Genomic DNA, 24,759 nt, shown 5'->3' with positions numbered 1-24,759 from the left:
GACCCCAACAGACAGAAATACAACTTTCTCCATCACTTTTGGGGCTTTGAAAGCTGCAGGGAGCCTGCTTCCTACCTCCGGCTCATGCAGGTAGTCTTTCAGAGAAAGGACATGATCTTTGAAAGGACCAGAACACCACTGGGCACCCATGAAGGTATAGGTCTGTTAATGCAAGGTCGATGTGATTTGGTATATGTTTGTTACTCAATATTTTTAAATTTTATATATATAACCACCCAGACACACATGTATATATGTATTACAATGACCAGAGTAGGAGAAGATAGTGAATGGCCAAAGGGAAATAAAAGAAAACTAGGCAGTTTCCCATTTAAACATCACAATATACTTGTGTCAGGAACAGATGCCCAGGCACTGGCAGCAGCAGCAGCATTGTGGGGCTGCCGGTGCGGCCCCCGTGAGGAGCGGCCGGGGCTGCCCTGCGCCGGACACAGCCGCTTCCAGCCGGCTCCAGCGGCCCCAGCGCAGGGCACAGCTGAGCCCCTCAGCCCCGGGCGGGCGCCTCGGGGAAAGCCTGTGTCAGAAAGGGCAAAACGCTGCCCGGCAGCCAGGGCTGAGGGGAACGGGGTGAGAAACAGCCCTGCGAGCCCCGAGGGGAGAGCAGGAGGAGAGGAGGGGGGGCTCCGGGCGCCCCGGCAGAGATGCCCCTGCGGCCCCGAGAGAGACCCCGGTGGGGCGGGTGTTTCCCTGCAGCCCGTGGGAAGGCCCCAGGCTGGAGCAGCTTTATCTGGGACTGCAGCCTGTGGGGAATACCCACACTGGAGCAGGGAAAAGTGTGAGGAGGAAGGAGTGGCAGAGAGGAGGAGGTAGAAGAGTCAGGAGTGAAAGGATGAAGGTGTACCTGGGAAGGGGAGATGAAGGGAAAGTGCTTTAGTTCTTTTGGTTTTGTTTCTCACCATCCTACCCTATTTTTAATGGGCAATAAATTAAATTAATTTTCCTCAAGTTGAGCCTGTTTTGCCAGTGATGGTAATTGGTAAGCAATCTCCCTGTCTTTATCTCAACCCATTTTCTTTTTCATCTTATTTTCTCCCCCTGCCCTGTTGAGGAGGGAGGGTCAGGGTGGGCACCTGGCTGATGTCCAAGGTCAATTCATGCTTTCTTTTCTTTTGTCAGGTCATTTACATAGGGAGAAGAAGGCCCCTCTTCTGATCATTACCATAGGGAAAGTGAACATGTAGAAAAACACACTCAGCTTCCATGTAAAATCTCTCTAAAGTACAACTGACTTCTTTCTACAGTGATTCCTGTCTTCTACATTAGAGAATCTTTGGAGGCTGGCTGCTGAGCTGCCAGAAGTGCGGCAGCTGGGAGCTGACAAAACCACTGGGAATCCATCTGCCCAGATGCCCAACTCCTGGCACTTCTCACCTGGGGGTGAAGGACAGCTGAACTTCTTTGCGTACAGGGCTGCAGCAGTCCAAGCATTTCACTCCTTTCGTCCCCTCAACTCCTACTGAGTCAGCCTTGTATAGTTCACATGAATGCCTGTGTCTCCTTTATGCCATCACACCAAGATTGTCTTCATTTTTTTGGGGGTTGAAAGAACAGCAACCATCAAAATGGCATTCTGCCACAGGTGCTGCTTGTTCGTAGCTTGAGCTTTCTGGAACAGGGTATTCCCATTGTTTGGAAGGTCATGGTACGATCTGACATCAGCAATAACAGCAAGCAGGAAAACAATCACTGGCCCTTTGAGTCACTCAGACAACAAAAATCACATTTCATAAAAAGTACTGTCCCTCTCTTTTGCTATATATATGCATATACATGTATGTGTGTATATATATATATACACACTCCTCTCCCAATATATATTATACATAGTGTGTGTGTCTATATATGTAAGTGTATATATGTCTATTTCATATATACTTCTATATAAATTAAGTAAATGGAAATTCTAAGGGAAAATAAAGAGACTGGAAAACTATAATATTCATTAAAATGTGTGTCAGTAGGAGATGGGAAATATTTAAATGAATACCACAGAACTTGTGACTGATGAAGTATCTTAATAGTTTCAGTGATCTAATGGAAGATTTACATTTGTAATTATGAAAACCTGAAAGGAAATGTTGGATCTCTTTAGCTTGGAGAAGAGGAAAGTGAGGGGTGATCTCATTAATGTTTCTAAATATATAAAGGGCAAGTGTCATGAGGATGGAGCCAGGCTCTTCTCAGTGACATCCCTTGACAGGACAAGGGGCAATGGGTGCAAGCTGGAACACAGGAGGTTCCACATAAATATGAGGAAAAACTTCTTTACAGTGAGGGTAACTGAACACTGGAACAGGCTGCCCAGAGAGGTTGTGGAGTCTCGTTCTCTGGAGACATTTAAAACCCGCCTGGACGTGTTCCTGTGTGACATGGCCTAGGTAATCCTGCTCCGGCAGGGGGATTGGACTAGATGATCTTTCGAGGTCCCTTCCAATCCCTAACATTCTGTGATTCTGTGAAAGAAAAATAACACAAATGTGGGAGGAATCAAACTTAGAGAACCATATTCAGTACGGATTGATTAGATTCAATCTCTCAGGACAGACTGAGTTCCAAAATAACAAGCCTTATTTACGATCTACCGGTAAGCAAGAAGAATATAATTACATTCAAATAGATTATTCATGTTATCCTGCATTGCATTTTTTTCTCTTCCTGTGAATTGTTTTCTTTTGCAACTCAGATTTTTTTTAAAAAAAGTTTATATTTGTGGCTCTTTTGGTAAACTTGGCACTTTTTGTCTGATAAAGGAGACACTACTGAGCTCCATTAACAATTTAAATAAACATTTATGGATACATACACTTATTTAGCTTCTCATTTATTAGTCATAAATGATTAGTGTGTATTTTTTCAACATTTTAACTGACAGCCTTTTCTGAATGTAAACAGAAAACCAATGTAATGCAGAAATAACTTTTATACTTACTTTTAAACTATACTGACCTCAATATTTTAGATAGCTCAGAAAAATAGAGTTCCTCAAAATATGTTTACATGAAAATATGTTCTATTAAGCATTTCCTGTACCCTCTATAGTTAGTAACCTGGACAGAACAGATTATAAAACCTCAAACAGAGTAAGATTTGTGGATTAATGCATTTAGATTTGATTTTTTACCCAGGACTTTTTTTGTCAAACTGGAAGAGGAAAATTCAGTGCTTTACTTTTCCAATTCTTAATATGTCATACTGAAAACTATTAAAATATTATTTTAGCCTTTATAGAAGACACTGTAACAGTCAAAAATTCTAGATGTTTAGCCAGTGATTTCTATTTATATACCAGCTTGAATTATCTTATAACTCTTGTAGCAGACAAATGTCCTTGCTCAGTAGCTTTAGATATTTTATGCATTATAAATTTGGGCCTTAAATTCTCTGTTCTAATTTCCAGCTGATGTTACTTTAGAAAGAAGAATGGCAACCTGAATGTGAATTTTGTAATACAACCTGAATGCCATACCTGTAGGATGCAAACAAGCTGGCATTTCTCCCACGTTCTATTCAAAGGTGCTAAAATGATTGCACTGAAGTAGTACTGCTACCATTTTAAAGGATTTATTATGGGCTAACTGTGTTCTGGGACATGCTGTGCTGTAATAGGTAGACAGTTTTTTTAATAGTTCTAATAAGAAGCTGCCTGTTACAAACTAGATATTAAGCAGTGCAGTCATTTCACTTAAATTGAGGTAAACATTCTGTAGCCTCTAAGAGGCAAAACAAAATATTATGTTACCAGTTCAAAAAATGTATGTTTTGTATTTTCTTTTCAAATGTTTTTGGTGTGATAATAAAAGATAAGTCTAACAATCGCAAAAAAAAAAAAAAGACAGGTTTAGATGTCTGTAATCACCATCAGCATGGATTGAAATATATCTGAAATTTGCTATTTGAGAGTTATTGAATATATAGATCAAACTTTTTAGTAGTTACATATAACATTTTACTTTGTGAAGATAGTGGCAAAACTAATTATGACCATGTTTCTTGGACATATTTAGTCAGGATTTAACAGTAGTACAGGGTTAGGTAAAGAAAAGTGGTTATTCACACACTGATGTAATATATTGATATTTCACTATAAGCCTCACCTACAGAGCTACTTTGCTTTCATTTTTAGCATTTCAAAAGGTATTTCGGACATAATTTCTCCCAAGCAGCAGGCAAGAATGATCTACAATTGAGTAACATAGCAAAACTGGATAGTGGGAAGTGTTTATCAAAGATATACCTGTCCAGCTCTTGCATTTTCACAGACAAAAGTATCATAGAATACAGCAAACTGTGGGGCATTGTCATTAACATCCAAAATTCTTACGTAGACAGGAACACGAGTAGTATCTTTGGGGTTGTCTGACAGGGGAAGAGAGAAGAATAAGAAGTTAATCTTCCTACTAAGAGTTTTCTATTTTCTCCCAAATTTCACGAGCAATAGACATGCAAGATTAGGTATGAAACTGATCAAAATTTAGCATACAAACTGACACCAGGTAAGAATCAGGCCTCCTGAAAAATAAGGAAGTGTTTTGTGTAGAGTGAAAAATAAATTAAAGTGTTGGTATCTAGTGAGCAGTTAAGCTTTTACATGAAAATAGGGGCTGCAACTCCTAATAATCTGTGCAAATGTAGTACATGAAAAGTATGCCTATTACTATAATGACAAATTTGATTATTTGGTGGGCTCAAGAGTATTATTCTGCTATAAGGTTTTGATTTGTAATTTAAAAATTATTTGTGATCTGTTTTCTTTTACACACAGAAGACATTACTGGCATTGACTTTGTGCATACATATTTTGAAAATTTTTCAAGCCTGACCTTCCTCTCTTGTATCTCAGTAAGTAGGGAGAAATTTCAACAAAGCCAATGGAAGTATCCCCCAAAAGATCTGGTAAAAAATTGATTAGAATCAGAGTTTTTATGTTTAAAATGCCTTAAAAAATATGAATGTAGATATTCAGACCTTAGGTTAAGAAAAAAGAATAATAACCTCCCCCTTGCCAAATGCCCAAACCCTACTATTATTTAGAGTGCCCTCTCATTAGTAGGTTAATTCAGGAATACAAGTGTCCCTGTTCCCACCTGCTGATCTAGTTGCCATACCAAGAATCTGAAATAATGGCCGGGAGTAAAAAAGTGCAGCCATTTCTTGGAATTCTCCTGGCTGGTAGGTAAATACTATATGATTTTGCAACTTTAATGGAACGGGATAAGTAACAACAGAGATGATTCAAAATTACTGATTTTTTTTTCCTTTTAAGCTGCTTCAAACAAACCAGTAAATATTTAGGATTAGCTGGCGTTAAGTTCACTTGTTATTAATAACACCTTTGCTAAAGAGTGTGATGTGTATCATTTTGACATCCTGAATTATTTAAAATGGAAGGTTTAGGGCACTATTTTTCATAACTTTTTACATTTTAGTACTAACTTTCCTTTCTCTAAAACTAACATACCTCTTTGGAGAATGCTAGCTACATCAGCTAGGTACAGAATGTAAATTTGCTCAGAGTATCCTGATGAGGGAGTAAGTTTAGAACTATGATATAAGTTACAAGGATACCAAGCTTTTCATTATAAAAATACTTCTGAAAATTATTCTTACAACATTGGACAGCACTGTGAAGGACTGTAAGCTCAGGACCACGTATTGCAAGAAAAAGAAAAAAGTTTTTTTTTTAAAAAAAAGTAGAGCTACCAGGTGTGCTCAATACAACCACCCTATTGCTCTAGACTACAGAAATGGGGACAGGCAGTCTAAGAATGGTTAATTGGCTGGACATGATGTTCCATTTAGTTCTCTACAGTGTAGTTCTTGCCAGTCACGCTTCACTGTTGATGAGCAGTTTTTTCTTTTTTTGACTGATGTAGAATTAACCCTAAAAATACAATGTCTTTGAAAGCAAGTGATCCTCACTAGCTGATTTCAAAGATCAAACCTTTGTCCTTTAGAAAATTTTCTGTTGGGCGATTAGAGTTAATCTCAATAATGTAACAGGTTTAGGAGGATCTCTGCTTTTGTCTTTGTACTTTTAACATGAAAATTTCTATATAGGGTTGATTTAAATAGTCTAAGAAATGCTACAGGTTAGCGATCAAATTGAACCAAACTTGTAAATGTATAGATTCCAAGAGCTGTAGGTGTAGATACCATAGGAAGAGATAATGAAATCATTTCTAAGGAAATGAAGAAAACAATAGAGACAAATACATAGATTACCATCCTGAACTCTGGTACTTTAACAGTAAAATCATGTCATTGTCCTCAAAGAAAAGGAAGAAAACAGAATTACTCCAGTGTTGTTGTTTAATTGGGTAACATTTCAGAAGTAACTTGGACATTAAAGGTTGGTGGTGGAAGTAGGTGAGGAAAAAAGCAATGAGGAGATAGCTGCTGTTAGCTACCCCCAATTTACTTTCCCAGAATATCTAATAGAAGGGGGCAAAGGGGAAGGAAGTGAGTTTTTTTTCTTATGAAGTCACACCTGTGACTTTACAGTCTAAGGAAAACTGAAAGGAAAAAGAGACCAAATTGTCTTACTGATCTCAGCTGCTATAACGCTAAGATTGTGCCATTGTGATATCTCACGGTCAAGTGGCTTAGATGTGTAGATGGACCCATTTCCAGAATGAATATTAAATATCCTGTCAAGGTCAGTGTGACGATCCAGAGAAAACCTAAATATGATAAAAGAAAGAAAAAGTATTGTTAAAATGATAAAAAATGGAAGAAAGCATATGTTTCACAACAAGTCAATATAGCTTTTAGGTTCTATATGTTACATTACAAAGGTTAGTTTGGAGAAGATGTGTATTTAGTTTCTGTAAATGCTTAGGAAAATTCTTGAGATTAGTTCCACAGAATGAGGAAAAAAATTGCAAGAATTTAATAAATATGATACAATAGTGTAATATTTGATCGTCTGAGCTTTTATAGACATATATGAGAAACATAAAAAATAAGTCAGAATTTCAATATAATAATTAATCGTTTTAGCCCTGAAAGTAAAATTATCGTTGATGTACTGTTCCTTCAGACTGAGACCGACAGCTAACTTATGAGCTTTTCAAAAGTATTGTTATAAGCTCAGCTTCTACACTTCAGGATATATTAATTTACTAGAGATCAAGTTAAAAAAATTCTCTAGAAAAATAAGTTCTCATGCAGAACTTTCACTTTCATGAATATACTGATGTTAAAGGACCTTCTATGTTGCTATAGTTGATATACTTCTGCAGGCAAAACTTCTACTAACACAATATGACAGAATGTCAAACTACAATCAGAAAATTGCTCTTTCCTCCATTTTTTTCTAATACTGCCTTCAAAGTTAGCATTGAACCTTTGATGTGGAATTAAATGCAGAGTTTTGTGAAGTGCAGAATATTTATCTAACTACCTGGCAGAATTGGGCCAAATTAAAAGAGAAGAGTCTGCTAGTACGCTTGTGCAGTACAGTAGAAACAATTGTTCATGTTTCTATGAATTTTTATAAGCTATCTAAACAGTTCATCAAATGTATCTGTTTTTACTTAACTAAACTGAGACAAATGAAAAAATGTTGTAATATGAAAATAATGTCTATAATGTTTTGGTGGGTTTTGTTTGCTCACTCCACCACACACAATAACGTAAATACGTAAAACAAACAAAAAAAACCACAATAAACAAGCCGACACCAAAATGAATACAAAAACAAAACAAAAGGAAATTAGAACAGCCAATAAAGATTTCTGAAAAGGCAGGAAAGACTTGCTCAAATTATTTTTTTTACTATTGGCTGACGGTAGTAACTGTTAGAATGAAGCAAAAACCTGCTATTTTTCAGAGACGTTATATCTAAGACTATTTGACTTATATGATAAGCATTTGATTTTACTCCATCCATGAAAGGAGTTTTAATGAGGAACTTATTTTGACAGTACTCTAGCTAGAAGTTTTTCAATAGGCAATAATAATTTCTCTATCTAACGAGATATATTCTACATTGTTTCATTAAAAATTCTATACCATTTTATAATAGCCATGAGATAAGCACATACTTTTACACCATCACATTACTTCTAATGGCCTGCAAATGCTACCAAAATTATTATTTTCAGAAAATACCTCCATATTCATTGAACAGAAATAGAAATAAGAGCAACAGGAAGCTCTTGGCGTTTAATTTATAGGAAGCCTGAGGCTGTAATATTTTTTTTAATAGCAGTATTAAAGTATCATACAAACTGCCCTAATTTCAAACTATGACAGCTTTCAAAATAGTTTAAATGTTAGCTGTTCACTTCTGGGGTAAACACATAGTACTTTGTATTTAATATTGATATTGTAAGAAGTAAAAACTTGTAAAAACTTATCCTAGATAATTATTGTTTGAATGAATATACAAGGTGTGGCAGGAACAGCATCCCCTCGATAAAGACCAGGGCTTTTAACATGGCAGCTGCTGGCTTTTTTTTTTTCTTCACGCCCTATTTTCACACCTCTGTCATCACACCATGGCCACTGTCATGCACGCACTCTGGTCGGGTGCCGACCTGCACGTACTCCACCCACTAATGGAAATAAAAAAGGTGGGACCTCTTGGTCAAGAGACCGGGTCACCAGCCAATGGGGCGCCTCAGCCCAGAGGAGCTTGTGGACCACAACCAATAGACGACCACAGTTCAGGTTTGACCAGGATACAAAATGGGGCCCACACCAGAGACCCACTTTGAGTGATTCTCCTCAGAGCAGTGGGTCTGTGATTGGAAACCTTCCCTTTGGGTTGGGATGCCACCCAAGGAAACTTCCCGGGATTGAGTCCTCTCACCTTCGTTTTTATGAGTGATTATTTCTTCTGGATATATCCTTGAGTGAGCCCTCGCCCCTTTGGGTGAGTGATTCTATCTTCTGGGTACCCTTGAGTGAGAAGTTTCCCTTTTGTGAATGAGTGTACACTTTGGATCATCATTCTCATGTGTTGTTGTGTAGTAATAACGTCCCCAACTGTTATACTGGACTTATAATTTGTTAAATGTTATTGGAGTGTTGTTTTGGTTACCCCCGTTGTCTCGTTGGTTTTGGCTGTTTGGTTTTGGTTACAAATTAAAGTTTGTTTGAATTTATTACCTGCGTGGAGTCATTTTGGTGCACCTCCATGACACAAGGTTGCTTTGGAAATTCAGGAACAGAGCAAATACTAAAGAGAATTCGATCTATGCTATGTAAATTGTTTTAAAGTTCTTTTCTTCAACTAGATAGCATTAAATGAAAGCTAGAAGAAATGACTGTACTATGAAGAGCATTATCACGTATATCTGATTTTTTTTATTCGAGCAAACTAAATCTAGCTTCAATGGTCCCTTTCAAATTTTTAGAAATTTCTTTGCCCTTATTACCATTGGTTTGCTCCACCTTCCTCTTCTAAATTATTTTCTATGCGAGAATGAAAGAAACATCAACAGGATGTAGAAAAATTTTATAAAATAGACTTTAGGTTGCTACTCTGTGTAAATAATAGTGATGAGCGGACTACCTGCAACAGTTCTTCAATTCATCAAGTTGTGTCAGAAACAAAATAAGTGAAAGCTCCAAGTTTGCTCTTTTTCCAGTCATGATTAAGAAAATATAAGTACTAAAAGTGTCAGTTTTCTAATGCAATTAGGGTGGATAAAGATGCAATGCTAACTTTTTTATATATTCTTGAATTTTAGAGGCTTGGTTTATCTCCTGTCTTTTCCATACGCACAAATCACCATAGGAGAAAATTAGATTCCGTTTCATTTCCTAATCCAGTCTTACCACCTGGACCTCATTAAGAAGTATGTGACAATTGACTTCAAAGTCAGTAAATAGGATTCTTTTGCCAGAATGTAATTTTTGTACTTTGTTCAATACTTTAGACAACACACATCCAACTTGGACAGTGTTGTCTCACTTGTTTCTTAAAGCTTATGCGTTATAGAAAACCAAACAAAAAACCCCACCCCAACATATAGTTTACTAGATTCAGCTAGATGTGATGTAGTATGTAGCGTCTAGTAGTATACATAGAAAAGATTTTTAAAGATATTAATCTTTCAGTGTCTAATTTCTTGGGGTATTTGTGGACACATAAAGACAATTTTATCCTGTATAGCAATCACTCTAGCAAGTCTTCAAAGCAGGAAGCCCCAACTAGAGCAGATGAGATCAGCACCAGGACTGACTAGAGGAAGCATTAGAAAGCTCTGTCCCCTTCCTGAGCCATAGACTGGTTTGGCACTGTTTCACAGTGTGAAGCAAGAAGTAGTCCTGAAGAGCCTACTTGAAATCAATGTGTAATTTTATAAGCTTTCTGAGATTTGAAGTACTAGAAAACATTTCCTGTGTCTTTTGTGTACAAGTGAATGGCTGTTCCTTGAGGTGTTTGGAGGCTTATGAATAGCATCAGTCACAATTCTGCCTGTCTCTGGGACACTAGTAAAAAACCATTAGCGTTTTCTTCCTGTGCATAATGTGTACGTGAAAATTAATGTTTTATTACTATTTCTCTTAATTTCTTCAGCAAATTATGTGTTTTGAGAGACTGGAGTATTACCTTATCGGACTTGAGGCCGAATCAGGATCCCGTGCCATTACTGTTCCTATTATTGTCCCCAACTCAATATCTTCATGCACCTCAAAAAGGTAAGAAGATCTGCTGAAGACAGGAGGTTCATCTACATCTTCTACAGAGATTTTCACAATAGTTGTATCTTTGAAAGGTCCAAGATAATAGAAGCGTGGATCCACGTGAGTATTCTCAGCTTCTACTTTCAAGGTATAAAGTCGTCTCATCTCATAGTCCAGTGGCTAAAAACGAAGAAGATGATAAAGTTTATTAAATTACATTGCATATTGGCAGATGTTGACCTGTATACACAACAGAAACTGAAGAGGACTCAAGTCTTGTGAGATCTTGCCCTGTGTTAGGGGAACTCCAATACAGTTCAAATTTTCCACAGTATGGGGATCACTTCCTCCAGTAAGAAATTTCCATTGTTTTTAGAGGAAGTTTTTCTTCCTAAATATTATTTGAATTATCCTAGCATCAATGACAAAAATATTTTCAGTGCAAATTTACCAATTATTTAGTGAATTTTGCAGCTGTTTCACAAGAATATGGTTTTGAAACAATCATACAAGCATTTAAAAAACTTGAAATACTGACTTGAAATACTGACATTTCAGAACAAAGTACTTAAGGCTAATATTTCTCAGGAAATACTATAAACTCTTGGATACACAAAATGGCTTGAGTATGCTTATTGTCAAACAAATGTAGCTAGCCTTAAATATCAAGAATGTTTTAGGTTTCTTTTAAGGAGAGGGTGTGCATTAAAGTTCTCTATCTAGAGAAAAAGTAAGGCCTTAATCTTGTTCCTTTTCATTTAATTTAATTAATCCAACATTAGGGTTTTTTTTTCAGAATAGATTTGACATTTTTGTCATCAGTTCCTTTTTAAAATGGAAGGAGGAAAGGTTCAGGGTTATAATTAGAAACCATTTTGGAAGGAAAAGAATGTCTACTCCTTCCAATTTTTCTGACTGTCATAGATGAAAAGTGTTAGCTAATTAATGATACTGAGGAAATGAGCAAGCTGAGAATTTACCTTTCTGTCACAAAGACGACTTCATTAACTCCCCCAAAATCTCAGGGAGATACCAAACTGGTGGTTTTCATTCATCAAAATGGGTGGCAGAAGACTTGTTTTTTTCTGCCTAACTGTTTTTAAATAAAAATTAATGTTCATGACATGCCAAAGTGTCAGCCTAGAAATTTAAATATTCTGTTTAAAAGTAAAAAGATGCAGTCCAGTGAAAGAATGAGTTTCCCCACTGCCCGAAACTTATTTTAAATATTAGTTAGAACAGAAGGGAGAATATCTATGAATATTATTGAGAAATGCAACAGAGTGCTGCTATTTAAGCTAGATCTGAGACTATTGGTGTGTCTATAAAGTGCATCGTGCTGATGTTAAGGGATACTGGCTTCAAGCCTAGAACCAAAGAAGCCATGTTAGTCCAGCTTTATTCTAATTAGCTGACTTAATTTGCCAGAAGATGTACCATGCAGATATAGTTAACTTGCTACTAGTACATTCACATCCAGTTTGGACATCTCTTCTGGCTACCCTGCAAAACATGGATATGAAATGTGTGGATTATACAGGTATTCCAACATATCACCAGTAATAAAAAAACTGTTCTCCAAATATATGAAATCGTGACAGAGAAATTATTTTATCTGTGAGAACTTGTATGGAAAAATTTGTATAGAAAAAGTTCTTTTGCAGCAGGTATTAAATTCAGACTTAAGTAACTTAAGGGCTCAGTAAAGGAACACCAGCTATTTGCAGCTATTCACCATTGAAAACAGAAATGACAATCAACATGGCTAAATAATAAAAAAATAAATAATATTTCTGTAAATGAACAAATTGAGCATATCTTCTTCCTTGCTAGTTAATGCTGTTGTCTGTGCTATCCGAATAAGCTACTTATTTATCAATATGAGAAAGCATCTGAAAATTGAAAAATGTGTCAGATTGCTAATGACAAAATGAGAAGATCTTGTTCATTAGCATTTATTGGTGACATTTTTGGTGCTGCTGTATTATAACATATGAATTTTTTATGCTTGATCCAGTTATTAGACTGTTTTTTCAATACATTATTTATTTAATATAATAGTCTGTGTGACAAATCTGAAGCAAGCAAGAAAGGAGCAACACAAGAGAAACCTTCACAAACTTCTAGGAAAAGGAAAAATAACAGACCCCAAACTTTGTATTTTCATTCCTTCCAAGATAAACTAGAATGCTGACTCTGAACATAGAAGAACATGGAGAGTAAAAAGGAATACACTGTGATCTTTGTAGAACTTATCTTTTCCTTGGCTGCCATTATCAAGAGATGTGGAGATATATTTTACAGTAGTGTTTAATTTGTTTAAAAGCTAATATGAGCAGTGCTTTATGTTAGAAGTGCTGCCTGAACTCTTTAGCAGCACATCTCAAAATCCCAAAGAAAAGGACTGAGGGACTTCTGGAAGGGAAATTGTTGAGGAGCAGAATGGCATTTCTAAGTGTGAGATCTTACACCTCTGAAAGTGCTCTGACATGCAAGACAGAGGGCAGAACTAAAGCTAGTTCTGAAACAGGGACACCGTTATTATTCACTGCTCCCGTGTCAACCAGCTGACATATTGGAAACGGGAACAAAACAATATAGCTTGCGACTAAGCTTCCGTGGGCGTGTTTGTGTTCTGGCATACACTGGTCATCTAAGTTGATGAGAATCTCCTAGATAAATGTCTCTCAGTGGTGAGTGAACTGCATATTGCTTGCTGAAGAATATAGGTTACATGAATGCTAAAGAAGTTTGTATTTGAAATCACAGAGATAATTAGTACTAACACATTGGAGGTGGTCCATTTTTTACATACTTTGTTGGCAATAATGCTTTAAAGCTACTCTGCATCTCAGATGTTGTTACTGCCTATTATTTGCAGTTCGTCTTAAAAGGAAATAGTACCATTCAGTCACTGATGGGGGATGCTTACAAGTGTTAAGCAGTTAGAACGTGTCAATACATGATCTAAGCACTTTTTTCCAATGAACATTTGTGTCGTAAGATTGATACCAAAATCATTTGGAGAATGTTGTTAATAGACACCTTTCTCACAGTTATGATGCCTTCCTGCGTGTCCTTCTGTGTCACAATATCAAACATATCTGTCCCATCACCATCTATAATTCTGTACTCTACTTCTGCATTTTTTCCAGTGTCTGCATCTGTGGCTTTGACGCTGCCAATGGCCGTCCCAACTGGGGAGGACTCGGGAATGCGGAGGTGGATGGTACCTGTCAAAGAGACAAAGAGCCACTCAGGAGCCCCACAAGCCATTACACACGCATTAAGTAACATTGTATCACAAAACAGATGATTATATATTTTTGTGTATCTTTTATTCTCTAGAACTTGCCGTTTAATACTGGGAGGATGGGCAAGATCTGAGGCAGAGAACTATGCAGGGGAAAACTTTAGGTAGAAGATTGAAAACAAAATTGTAGAAAAACATAATCATAGAAAAATAGGATTGAAAAGGACCTCTATTCTCCTATCTCAAAGAAGAACCAACTACGTCTGTACTTTTTTATTTCATTCCTGAGACATCATCTGGAAAGACTGCTTTGTTTTCTTTTCAGGCTTTGCTCTGCTTTTTTCCCTTTAAAATCTAAGATGAATCTTTTGGGATACATTTTACATCTATTTTACCGTGGAAGCAATACAAAGAACAGAATCCCCTCACTTCTCTGGTCAATTCTAAGCAGCAGATTGTCATTTTAGCTTTCAAAATTAAATAGTCAGATACAATATTAAATAAATTTGAATGACATGCAGGGATAAGTTTTTGAAAATCCAGAAGCAGAAGGTGTGCATATACTTGCTAAAGTAGTTAATTCACACTTAAATAAGGCTTATGAACATTGCAATTTTGGTTTTGTGGTACTTTTCCTAGCTCATTTGTATCCCTTTATTGTGGTGTCATACAGCTGAAAAAAACCATGGGAATAAAACTGTCATCATTCAGACATGCTGCAATAAATTGAAATAAATACCTTACCATACATTTTAGTATTCTATGTCCTAGTCTTACTGTGAAAATTGTAAATAAGGGTTGAGATCTCTTATCGTATCTGTCAGAACATACAGTAGGAAAACACGTGGGAAACATAATGCACTATGAAGAATTCTCAGAAAAAAAATTAAAATTAATGCAGATACAGATGTCATTCCAAAGATGAAAGTTAAGTCATTAAAGTTCTATTGAAAAATGTTTTCTTCTCTGGCCTTAGTTAAGGGTTCCAAGATTTGCCATTTTGCTTGGAGACTTCCTAAGGTAAGTAAAGTGAGGTAGAAAGATAGTTCAGTTAACAGTAACATAGAAGTGGAAATGGTGAAGACCAGCAACCACAACAGGAAAAAGTTGAACAGGCTACCCAAAAGGTAGCACATATATACCTCGTTACAAAAAAGAAATATGGAAAAGTCCATAAAGGGAGTTATTAGTTTTGTGCCATCAGGAAGAATCGTGGGAAGAGAGCAGTGGTGAGGCAGTATGGGAAGGCCACTGGCAACATGATCTTATCATATCTTCAGGAAATAACACGTGAATCATGTGAGGATTATCAGTGTCTTTTAATAGACTATATTACAAGCCAGTTACAGAGTGACAAAGGAACTGCTTTTGGTTTTGGGAACGCTCACAGAAAAAAAACCTATTCGATGGGATGTTTGAGACTTTCATTCTATAGAACTAGCTTTTTCTGTTCCATTATGTTATAGTTTGCCAAACCAAAAAAAAAAAAAAAAAAAAGCAAAAATTCCAAAAAATAAACACATTCACATATAGTTTGTAATTAAATGTTGAATAAAAAATATTGAAATTTAATTTCTTCATATTTTACTTAGGCAGCTTTTGAAAGAAACTGATATACAGCAGCAGAATTAATACTTTATGACTGTATACACTCCACATTCTATTTATATGAATTTATTTTTGCTCAGTTACATTTTGGCATTTCAATTGAGCGATTTATCTTGCATTTGCTCTGACATTTTCATTACCTTTCTCTAATACCTAAATCTGTGTACTTTGCTACGTTAGTATATAATCTCTCTGTAATCGCCTAATGGTTAAAAAAGAAACAGAAGAAAAAATAGCCTCTGCTCCCATTTAGTATTTTTTCAGTACAATGTGAGACTATGGTGAAAGACCACTTTTTTTCCCCAATTAATATTTATATGTTAGAATTAGTTTTATGGTGTGTCAACTATTCCCCAGTTTTTTTTATGGAGTGCTTAAAACTGCATGCCCAAGCTATGCCTTGTGAAAACTACTTGGACTCCCACTGCAATACCCAATCCATTAATTTAGTCTACAAAATGGTAATAGGTTGTATCTTGAATTGTTAATAAGGTAGTGGAAACAGAGAGTGAAGATAACCAAAAACCTGTCATCTGAAAGATAATTCTATGTCTAACATCCGTTTATAGAAATTTCCACCATAGTATGAGACACTTCGTTTGTCACTGAAGACATTTAATGCATTGACTAAGTATGGGATGCGGTGCAGCTTTAGACACTGTGTTAGAACACAAACTACACCAAACTAGAATTATTCTAGCAAAACTCTGCTGTCAATCCTTTTTCTCTCATTTTTCTTCCTCAAGAAGAGTAATTTACTGTTTGCATTTACTCCAGTGAGTTATGTTCCTTCATTTGTCCGGAATAAAAATAGGAGGATCAAGGAAAGGAACAGCTTTGCCATATATGAAGGAAATCAGTTTGAAGATTAAAGTCTACACGCTTGTTTCTGGAAATACTTCAGTCAGTCATAAAAATGAAAAAGCAATCTTATTCATGTTTATCCCGTATTCATGTTTGGCCTGTATGGACATCATGAGGTTCAACAAGGCCAAGTGCAAGGTCCTGCACGTGGGTCAGGGCAACCCTTGGTATCAATACAGGCTGGGGGATGAAAGGATTGAGAACAGCCCTGTGGAGAAGGACTTGGGCGTGAGCTGGCAGTGTGCGCTTGCAGCCCAGAAAAGCCAACCGTATCCTGGGCTGCAACAAAAGAAGTGTGACCAGCAGGTTGATGGAGGTGATTCTGCCCCTCTACTCTGCTCTCATGAGACCCCCACCTCGAGTACTGCGTCTAGCTGTGGAGTCCTCAGCACAAGACAGACATGGTCCTGTTGGAATAAGTCCAGAGGAAGGCCACAAAAATTATCAGAGGGATGGAACATCTCTGCTATGAGGAAAGGCTGAGAGAGTTGGGGTTGCACAGCCTGGAGAAGAGAAGGCTTTGGGGAGACCTTATTGCAGCTTTTCAATACTTAAAGAGGGCCTATAAGAAAGATGGGGACAAACTTTTTAGCAGGGCCTGTTGCGATAGGACAAAGCATAATGGTTGTAAACTGAAAGAAGGTAGATTTAGACGAGATATAAAGAAGAAATTTTTTATGATGAGGGTGGTGAAACACTGGAACAGGTTGCCCAGAGAGGTGGTAGATGCCCCATCCTGGAAACATCCAAGGTTAGTTTGGACAGGGCTCTGAGTGACGTGATGTAGTTGAAGATGTCCCTGCCTACTGCAGGGGTGTTGGACTAGATGACCTTTAAAGATCTCTTCCAACCCAAACTGTTCGGTGGTTCTTTGATTCTATAGTACACTTCTTCCCATTTACTCTTGAATAGACACATAGTGTAAAGGTAAATAAAAGAGTAATACAGGCTATACTCTCACAAGAGACGTGGGCTGCCATAACTCAAATTCACTGAATTTCAGTCAGACTCAGGCTCCTAAGTCCATATACTACTTCTTCCATTTATCATTGGTCAACTCCATCTCCTTACTTCCGAGAACACTTGGAAATATTACAGTTGAGACAGAGATCCAATATCTGAGGTCTTTGACAGCCTTTCTGTGCAGAACCTTCATAACATTTTACATTTTATCATGTTTACTCAGAAGAACAGCCACTGCCACCTATAAGGTTTTCAGAACTTTAAGAGGAGAAAAATACTCTGAAGAGTCCTTGCTCTGTAATTGAAACAGCAGAGGAATTAATAGGTCTTCTGTTTTTTTGAGAAAGTATGATAAAATACAATAAGTAGAATTTTCCACAATTCTGAGTTTGTTGTGGCAGAAGTTTAATCTGTTATGAAACATTTTATTGAAACACGTAGCTGTAATATGCTACTGAGTTCTGTGAAAACATAATGGACCTTTTAATATTTTTCCTGGTAATTTATAAATCTCATATGAATATGACTGTCTCATGAACCTAATACATATCTGGTTTTTATTAATGGAAGAGAATAAGAATAATTTAACTTAATCAGTATCAATTCCAGTAGTCTCATTGAACTCTATTAAAATTGGAAATTGTTATAAAGTTTATTTGATTTTGAGATTAAATATACAGATTTTTTAAAAATCAATATCTATTTTTACTTTCATATATCTAGTAAAATTAGTCAGCTTTGTAAATATTTTATCTTTCATTTCCAGTGAAACATACATTTATATCTATCAAAGCTAACGGCAGAGAGAAAGTAGAGAGGAAAACAAAACAAAACAAAGCAACAACCCCCTTCCCCATGACAGTATGATTAAAAGCTTTTTTAAAGCAAAGGTCACATCTGATTTACACTGACATTAACAGAAAAATGCAGAGACATTTCTGGGATGCTACATCAGATCCTCATCTGACTCAAATATGATGTTGGAGTGCCAGATAAGTCATGTAAAAGTGGTCTAGAAAGGTGATTCCATCATTCTAAGTGTTAATTTCACACACTGTTTAAGAAACAAAGGAAAAAAAAAGAGCATAAATATGCATGTTTGATGCTTATACGCTGTCTTAAATTTAACTGTTGAAATTAGCTTTTCAGTAAACCTTTGGACATGAGTCCTCCTTGAATAGTCTTCCTCAATAGGTCCAGAGAGGAACAGTACAATATTCCTCACCTACACAGCACAGGAATTACCATAATCCTCTTTATACAAATGGAAACAAGAAAAATAATAAATAAAAAAAATGTGGAAATACAAAGAATATAAAATGACAAATTAACAATAAATTCTGTCCAGAATAGGGCCTGTGTGGAAATGTACAAACTGTAAGTAGTCAATTGTTCATGATGTTTTTATTTTGAGTCCGTATATGAAATCACATGCTGATAAACATTTTAGCTAAACACATATATATTAACTACAATATTAAATTGAACAAAATTATGTACTCCATTTGTGCCATAAAAAGCACATAAAATTGGAATCATTTGAAGCTGATTCTGTTATTTTGAGCCTGAAGGCTGATCACCAGTAACTAATAGAATCAGTAGAGTTATACAGAAGAAAAAATGGGTGGTGAGGATACTCTAAATCCCTTAGCTCTTAAGTATGTCCAAACCATCTTGCAAATATTACAACTTCAGTATAAGCAAAAGGCTTTAAATGTCTCTAAAATGCTTAACCTTTAACAAGTCTGATGTTACATATTTTAATATTTCCATATTACGTAGAGACCAAGAATGTTTTTATATTTTACTTTGAGGATACAGTCTTGATTGCTGTACGATCAGAAGTTAAAAAACATTATAAAAGGCTTTGGTAAACTTAAGCTGTAAAAAAAAAAAAGTTAAATGCCATTTACATTGGGAAATTTTCTATTAGGTTTTGTAGCACTGTAACTGGAAAAATACAAATCTGCTTGATTCCCTTCAAGTAATTTGTTTTCCACATTCTTAATGATTAAATATTTAAGCAGATACTACAATTCAAAAATTTCTGCATATCTCGAATTACTACATGTTTTATTTTCCAGTGAGGGAGTATGTAGGATTTAAGCAATAGGTAAAGGAAGAGAAAAACATTGCACTAATGCTCTTATGAGTCCACCTACCACCCCCTCCCATAGTACTGGAAAGTATTCCAGGTTTGCTGCAGTTACATTTGACCATGTAACCAGTTTCCTAACAAATGCTGTAACATTTAATATACTGCTTTAATAATAGTGAATAAATCGGTACATAAGCCTTTTGTTCATGTGTGCCCCATAATCTAGATTTATTCGAAATTAAACCAGATGGTTGATTGCTTAACTCTTTAGTTTGAAGCTCTTACAGTGCAAGGCAACTATTAAATGCAGCTTACTCTGAGGGAATCGAGGTGGATTGTCGTTGACATCAGTCAAAGTGATATTCACGGTGGTGGTCCCTGATAATCCACCCATCTGGCCTCCCATGTCCTTTGCCTGGATAACTACTTGGTACTGCTCCCTGTTCTCTCTGTTCATGTTTGGCAAAGCAGTCCTGATGATACCTTAAATAAATAAAGAAAAAACAAAAATTGTTAAAAATCTTTTTATTTTTGATGTGCAGCAATCTGCGGCATCTTTTTTTATATTAGGCTGTGAAATATATTTCCAAAATATTCATTTCATATTTAAAGTACAAAGTTCTGTTCATAAGCTTTATAGTCGTCAATAGAAGCTATCTGTTTGTTGAACAAACTTTAGTTCTACATCACATCTCCCTTTCCAGTTTACATTTCATGCTAAATATGATTCAAGATATTTATGCACAAAGTTTATGAGTAGAAAGAACACCTTTTATTAGTCCAAGTAGTACCATTAAGAAAAAATAATAACATTTTCTAGGGCATAAACATTTATTTTTGCCTTTATCAGAAATGTTGTTACTTAGATCTTTAAGCTATCAATAGTACCACTGTAAAGTTACTTATGCATCATAGTGTCAGCTGTAACAACTCTAAGTTTTTGTATTTATTATAAGAATTATAAGTAAGTTATGAGGAAAAAAGCAAGAAATACTATTTCATTTCAGTTATTTTTTAAAATTAAAGAAAAAGTCTACAGTTTATTGTAAATTGAAATAATGACAATTTTCCTGACCTGTTTCTGGTTCCACAGAGAAATATGGCTGTCCCTGAAGTATGCTGTAAATTACTCTGGCACTGTTTCCATATGAAGGGTCATCGGCATCAGTAGCCGTAACTTGCACCACAGAAGTACCTGAAATATCCAAAGTCAGCTTATTTTCTCATGGTACTAGGTGGAGGTCCAAGAACATCAACTTGCATTCGAGCAGACCCCAAAGAAAATTTCAGCTAATGTCGATTGGACTTTTCAGATGTATTTATGATCTTATAGTCAATTTCAGGTACATTATTCCCTATTTCAAGATAGAATTCTACATAAATTGAGTCTAAACTTCCCTAATCCCACAAGCCTGATTAAGATCTAATTAGCGAAGGTAAACAATAGCTATGGTTGAGCTGAATTCTTATCCTTACCCAGCTACAATAATTTCATACTTAGGTACTCACTTCCTCTTTTCAGAAGACTTATTTGTTTTTATTACAATAAATATCTGCTTTCTTTTACCTAGAACCAATTTTTTTTTTTTTGTCCAATGACATCAACATAGTATGAAACTACACATGCAGGAACACGACAGAAAAAGATGATTAAATAGGTCATTGGAACTTGGGAAAAACTAGTCATCAGTTCTCCCTATCTTCTAAGTGTTAAAATAGATTCCACCTGAAGAAATACTGCCATATGGACTTTGAAATCTGTTGGTTATTTAGACTCCAGAAAATTTTCTGATCTTAAAGATCATCTCTAAATTTTAGTGGAATATACCAGTCCTTCAAAACATGAAATGCTTACCATTGCCTCTGCCATTTCTTGCTGAATCAAAATAGCTTCTACATCCTGTTCAACTCTTCTACCAGAGAAATAAAGTTTCAGCAAGGCTCTCCCCTATTTACCTCCATAAAATGCAGATACAATTTTAAGTATATAGGAAAGAAGTGAAAAAAAAACAAGGAAAAGAAAATAAATCATCATATGTACGTGACTGGTTAGCCATGGGCTACCTGAGGATCAGAAGACTTCCAAACCTATTTCTTCTTTTATACCAGTTCTTTCCCTCCACCAAATACTGCCAAATACTGTGAAATAAAGCACCTGTAAATCCAAGCCACTTGGCACAACTGTTTATTCCCTCTCATAGTTTGACTACATTACACATTTATTCTAACATACATAGAAAGGCAAATAGAAGTAAATGCTAAGCTTCCCCCATTTGGGATTTCACAAGATGACAACAAATCTGCATTTGACAAGTCAGTTGTTCAACCATGTAGGGACTCACTGAAACAAGCGTTTCTGTTCTAAAACAGTAGAAAACTGAACATTTCTGAGAACTCCCTACTTGCATCTCATAAAGAATGGAGAATAGGCAAATTCCTGGTTATATTGTTACTGATATTAAAATGGAATGAATCACTGATTTAACAGAACAAAGCCTCAAACACAGAATAAAATTTATAAAAAGTTGCTACACAAATATAAAGAAAAAATATGATGAAAATTATGAATATTTTCCACTGTACTAATGATTGCTTTAGTGATCATCTAGACTAGGGCTGAAACTGAAAATCTGAATACTAAAATTAAAAGAATGTAGGGGTGGTAGAGCTGTCCTAAAAACTTAATCTGTTTCTGATTCACAAATATCTTGTATCTCCAGCCACACTGAACTGCATTTGCAGATATATGCATACATAACTGTTCTGTTAAAAGATACAGAGGCCTTTTTGTTGAACATATTTAAGTTCTGAGGAGTGTTGCCTTGATTCTGAAATGCACTTTTTGGACTATCCTAGTATGTAGCAAACTGCAGTGCTAGAATGTATACTTGCTCCTAAAGAATATTTGCTGAAATAGCAAAGAGGTGTTGTGTAAAAGAAAGATAAGAACAAATCATGTTCTGTAACTTAAGTGAAAAAAAAAAAAAAAGCAATAGAAAAAAAATCAAACCACCAAGTACACAAATCAATGTGGCATTATCCAAGTAAAATTTACAAATCCTTCATTTTATATCTGTAAAAACAGAGAACAGGCATCATGAAGGCATCTATCACAACAGTACAATGTTTTAATCAGAAAAGTCTACACTGCAAACCCATGAAAGGTGATATTTTGTCTCTATTACATGTAACTGAATTATTTCTTGTTTCTAATTTTCACATTTCCTTCATATGTTCAAACTAGTGATATTTACTAATAAGTCAATTGTATGAGATTTTTATTTCATTTTAGTTTGAAAAAGCATGCAGACTTGACTTTGAAGGATGATTTGGAAGAAAACTGAAGAACGTGTTTAATAGCTTTAAAATAAATAAAATTTCCATTTGCAATGTAATATGTGTTTAATAGTTACTGCTGCCTCAGTTACGAGTGTCATAATGCACATATATTAATTAATGCTATTTTAATACACATACACTTGAAACAGAACAAATCATATCAGCTATCCTGCTTTCTGTCTGCAATGAGTGTGACTGCATTTACACCCAATAAAATCTATCAGACACTTCTGAAAACTGTAGATTTGATCCTGTTCCCTTTAAAGTCTGTGGGAAGAGACTTGGGCTCTTTTATTTCATCACTATCACACAGTGTGATTTACTCAGTGGGTTGTGCTCAGGGCAATGTACACCCCATTACCTAAAAGCAGTAAGAATGAACTACGCTTTTTAATGTTGCCTCAGCACTGGTCGGGTACCTGGCAAGAAAAGTGCAAGGACACTGCTACACTTCTGCCTGCCATTCAGGATGCAGAAGTCACCACTTCGGTGCTGGCCGTTGCTCATAAAAGGAAGAGAGACAATGCCGAGGGATTAGTGATTTCTATGAAAAACCTGACAGAAACCATGCAAAGAAGCAAACAGGAGGAGTATATAGGTATATCAGTGTATCAGTTATGTTGTGCACATCAACTGTCAAACCATCAGCTTGCTTTGCCTTGCTTCAGTTCATGCAAGTCACTGAAGATCACTGATGCTCAATACTACAAATATATTGTTTGCTCTGGTCTGAAACCTGGACCAGAAATACGAAGGCACTGAAGATGATCAGTCGAGCCAGGGTTTAAAAACTACAGTGTGGGTGTGACCTAGTCAGCACTACTCGGTCTGGGCCTCGTTCTGTCTTTTACATAGGTACAGATTGCTTCGATGAAGTTAGTAAGAGTCTTTGGCCTTCAGGATCTAAAGCCTTATCTGAACTCTATAGGAGTGCATAAAGGAGAATATGGCACCAGCTGTGTTATTAATAAGACCTATGAATTCTGTAATTTCCTCCTTGCATACTTGCAAATTTTATTATACAATAAACTAGAATTATATGGTGGTGAGCTAGGCCCAGAAATAAACAGTAATTTCTCAAATTATTGTAGTTCTCAGAAGGCATATTTTAACACAATTTTAATGATAATGTTTGAATCTCCCTAGGGTCTGGTACTATAATAGTAATAAATATATTTGGCCCTTTTTAATGTGGTCCTTGCAAGCATCTTCAAACACCATACAAGTATTAATGACTTTGACCTCACAATGCATTTATGATGTAGATGTATTAGATAAGAATCGTTGAAGATAGTTAACTAGGAAAAAGAACCCACAAAATATTCATTGTAGAGCTGAATTTGAAACTTATATTTCGTTTTACTTACTCCCAACTGAGTTACATGGTATTTAACTAGAGCAGGTGCCCTTCATAGTAAATTATCCATACAAATAACAAGTCGAATTAATAGAAATTTTCTGCTCTTTCTAGCAGAAAAGAGAGAAAATAATGACACATGTTCTCCCCTGAAATAAACTATTTAATACAGAAGAATAACAGAGAAGTGGAAAGAGCTGCATATTCAGGGAAGTCATCAGAAAGGTCTTGGAAAACAATAACGTGGAAACAAGCATGTCAGTGGATATTTCCAATTCTTTTAAGATGTCCCTTTTAAAGAAAAAAAAAATGTTTACTCTTGGGGTTTTTTTGGATTTGATTTTGATTTTTTTCCCCTTTTTTGTCTCCTCTCCTTATGGCAGGTTTTGTGTGCAGAGTGAAATTGGAGTTTGTATAAAATCTAAAATTGTAATAGAATCATTTGGGTTTTCAAAATCTGTCATTATTGATATTATGAAATTATAAGTCAAAAGATGCAAAAGGGTTTGGTGAGAAAACTATAAAAAAAAGATTTAAAAAATCTTTGTTAATAGAAAACAAGAAGGAATTGTTATAAGATAAATGCTATGGCAGAGAGGACTAAGCATTGGGAATTGT

The 24,759-nt window shown here is 35.8% G+C and overlaps 1 protein-coding gene across 1 annotated transcript in view; it reads right to left on the bottom strand.

Annotated features, from left to right (window-relative positions):
- Positions 1-24,759, bottom strand: part of LOC137661529 (cadherin-10) — a 77,906-nt gene that overhangs the window by 7,734 nt on the left and 45,413 nt on the right. The window contains exons 3-8 of the mRNA XM_068397105.1: positions 20,521-20,640; positions 19,761-19,928; positions 13,705-13,892; positions 10,586-10,839; positions 6,565-6,701; positions 4,256-4,377 (exon numbers count right to left, since the gene is read on the bottom strand). Coding sequence (XP_068253206.1) covers positions 4,256-4,377; positions 6,565-6,701; positions 10,586-10,839; positions 13,705-13,892; positions 19,761-19,928; positions 20,521-20,640 — 989 coding nt within the window. The remainder of the gene's footprint in view (positions 1-4,255; positions 4,378-6,564; positions 6,702-10,585; positions 10,840-13,704; positions 13,893-19,760; positions 19,929-20,520; positions 20,641-24,759) is intronic.

This window comes from Nyctibius grandis, chromosome 3 (genome assembly GCF_013368605.1).
Source record: "Nyctibius grandis isolate bNycGra1 chromosome 3, bNycGra1.pri, whole genome shotgun sequence".
Classification (NCBI taxonomy): Eukaryota; Metazoa; Chordata; class Aves; order Nyctibiiformes; family Nyctibiidae; genus Nyctibius; species Nyctibius grandis.
Note: the sequence above shows the minus strand (reverse complement) of the source record. Positions and strands in the feature narration are given on the sequence as shown.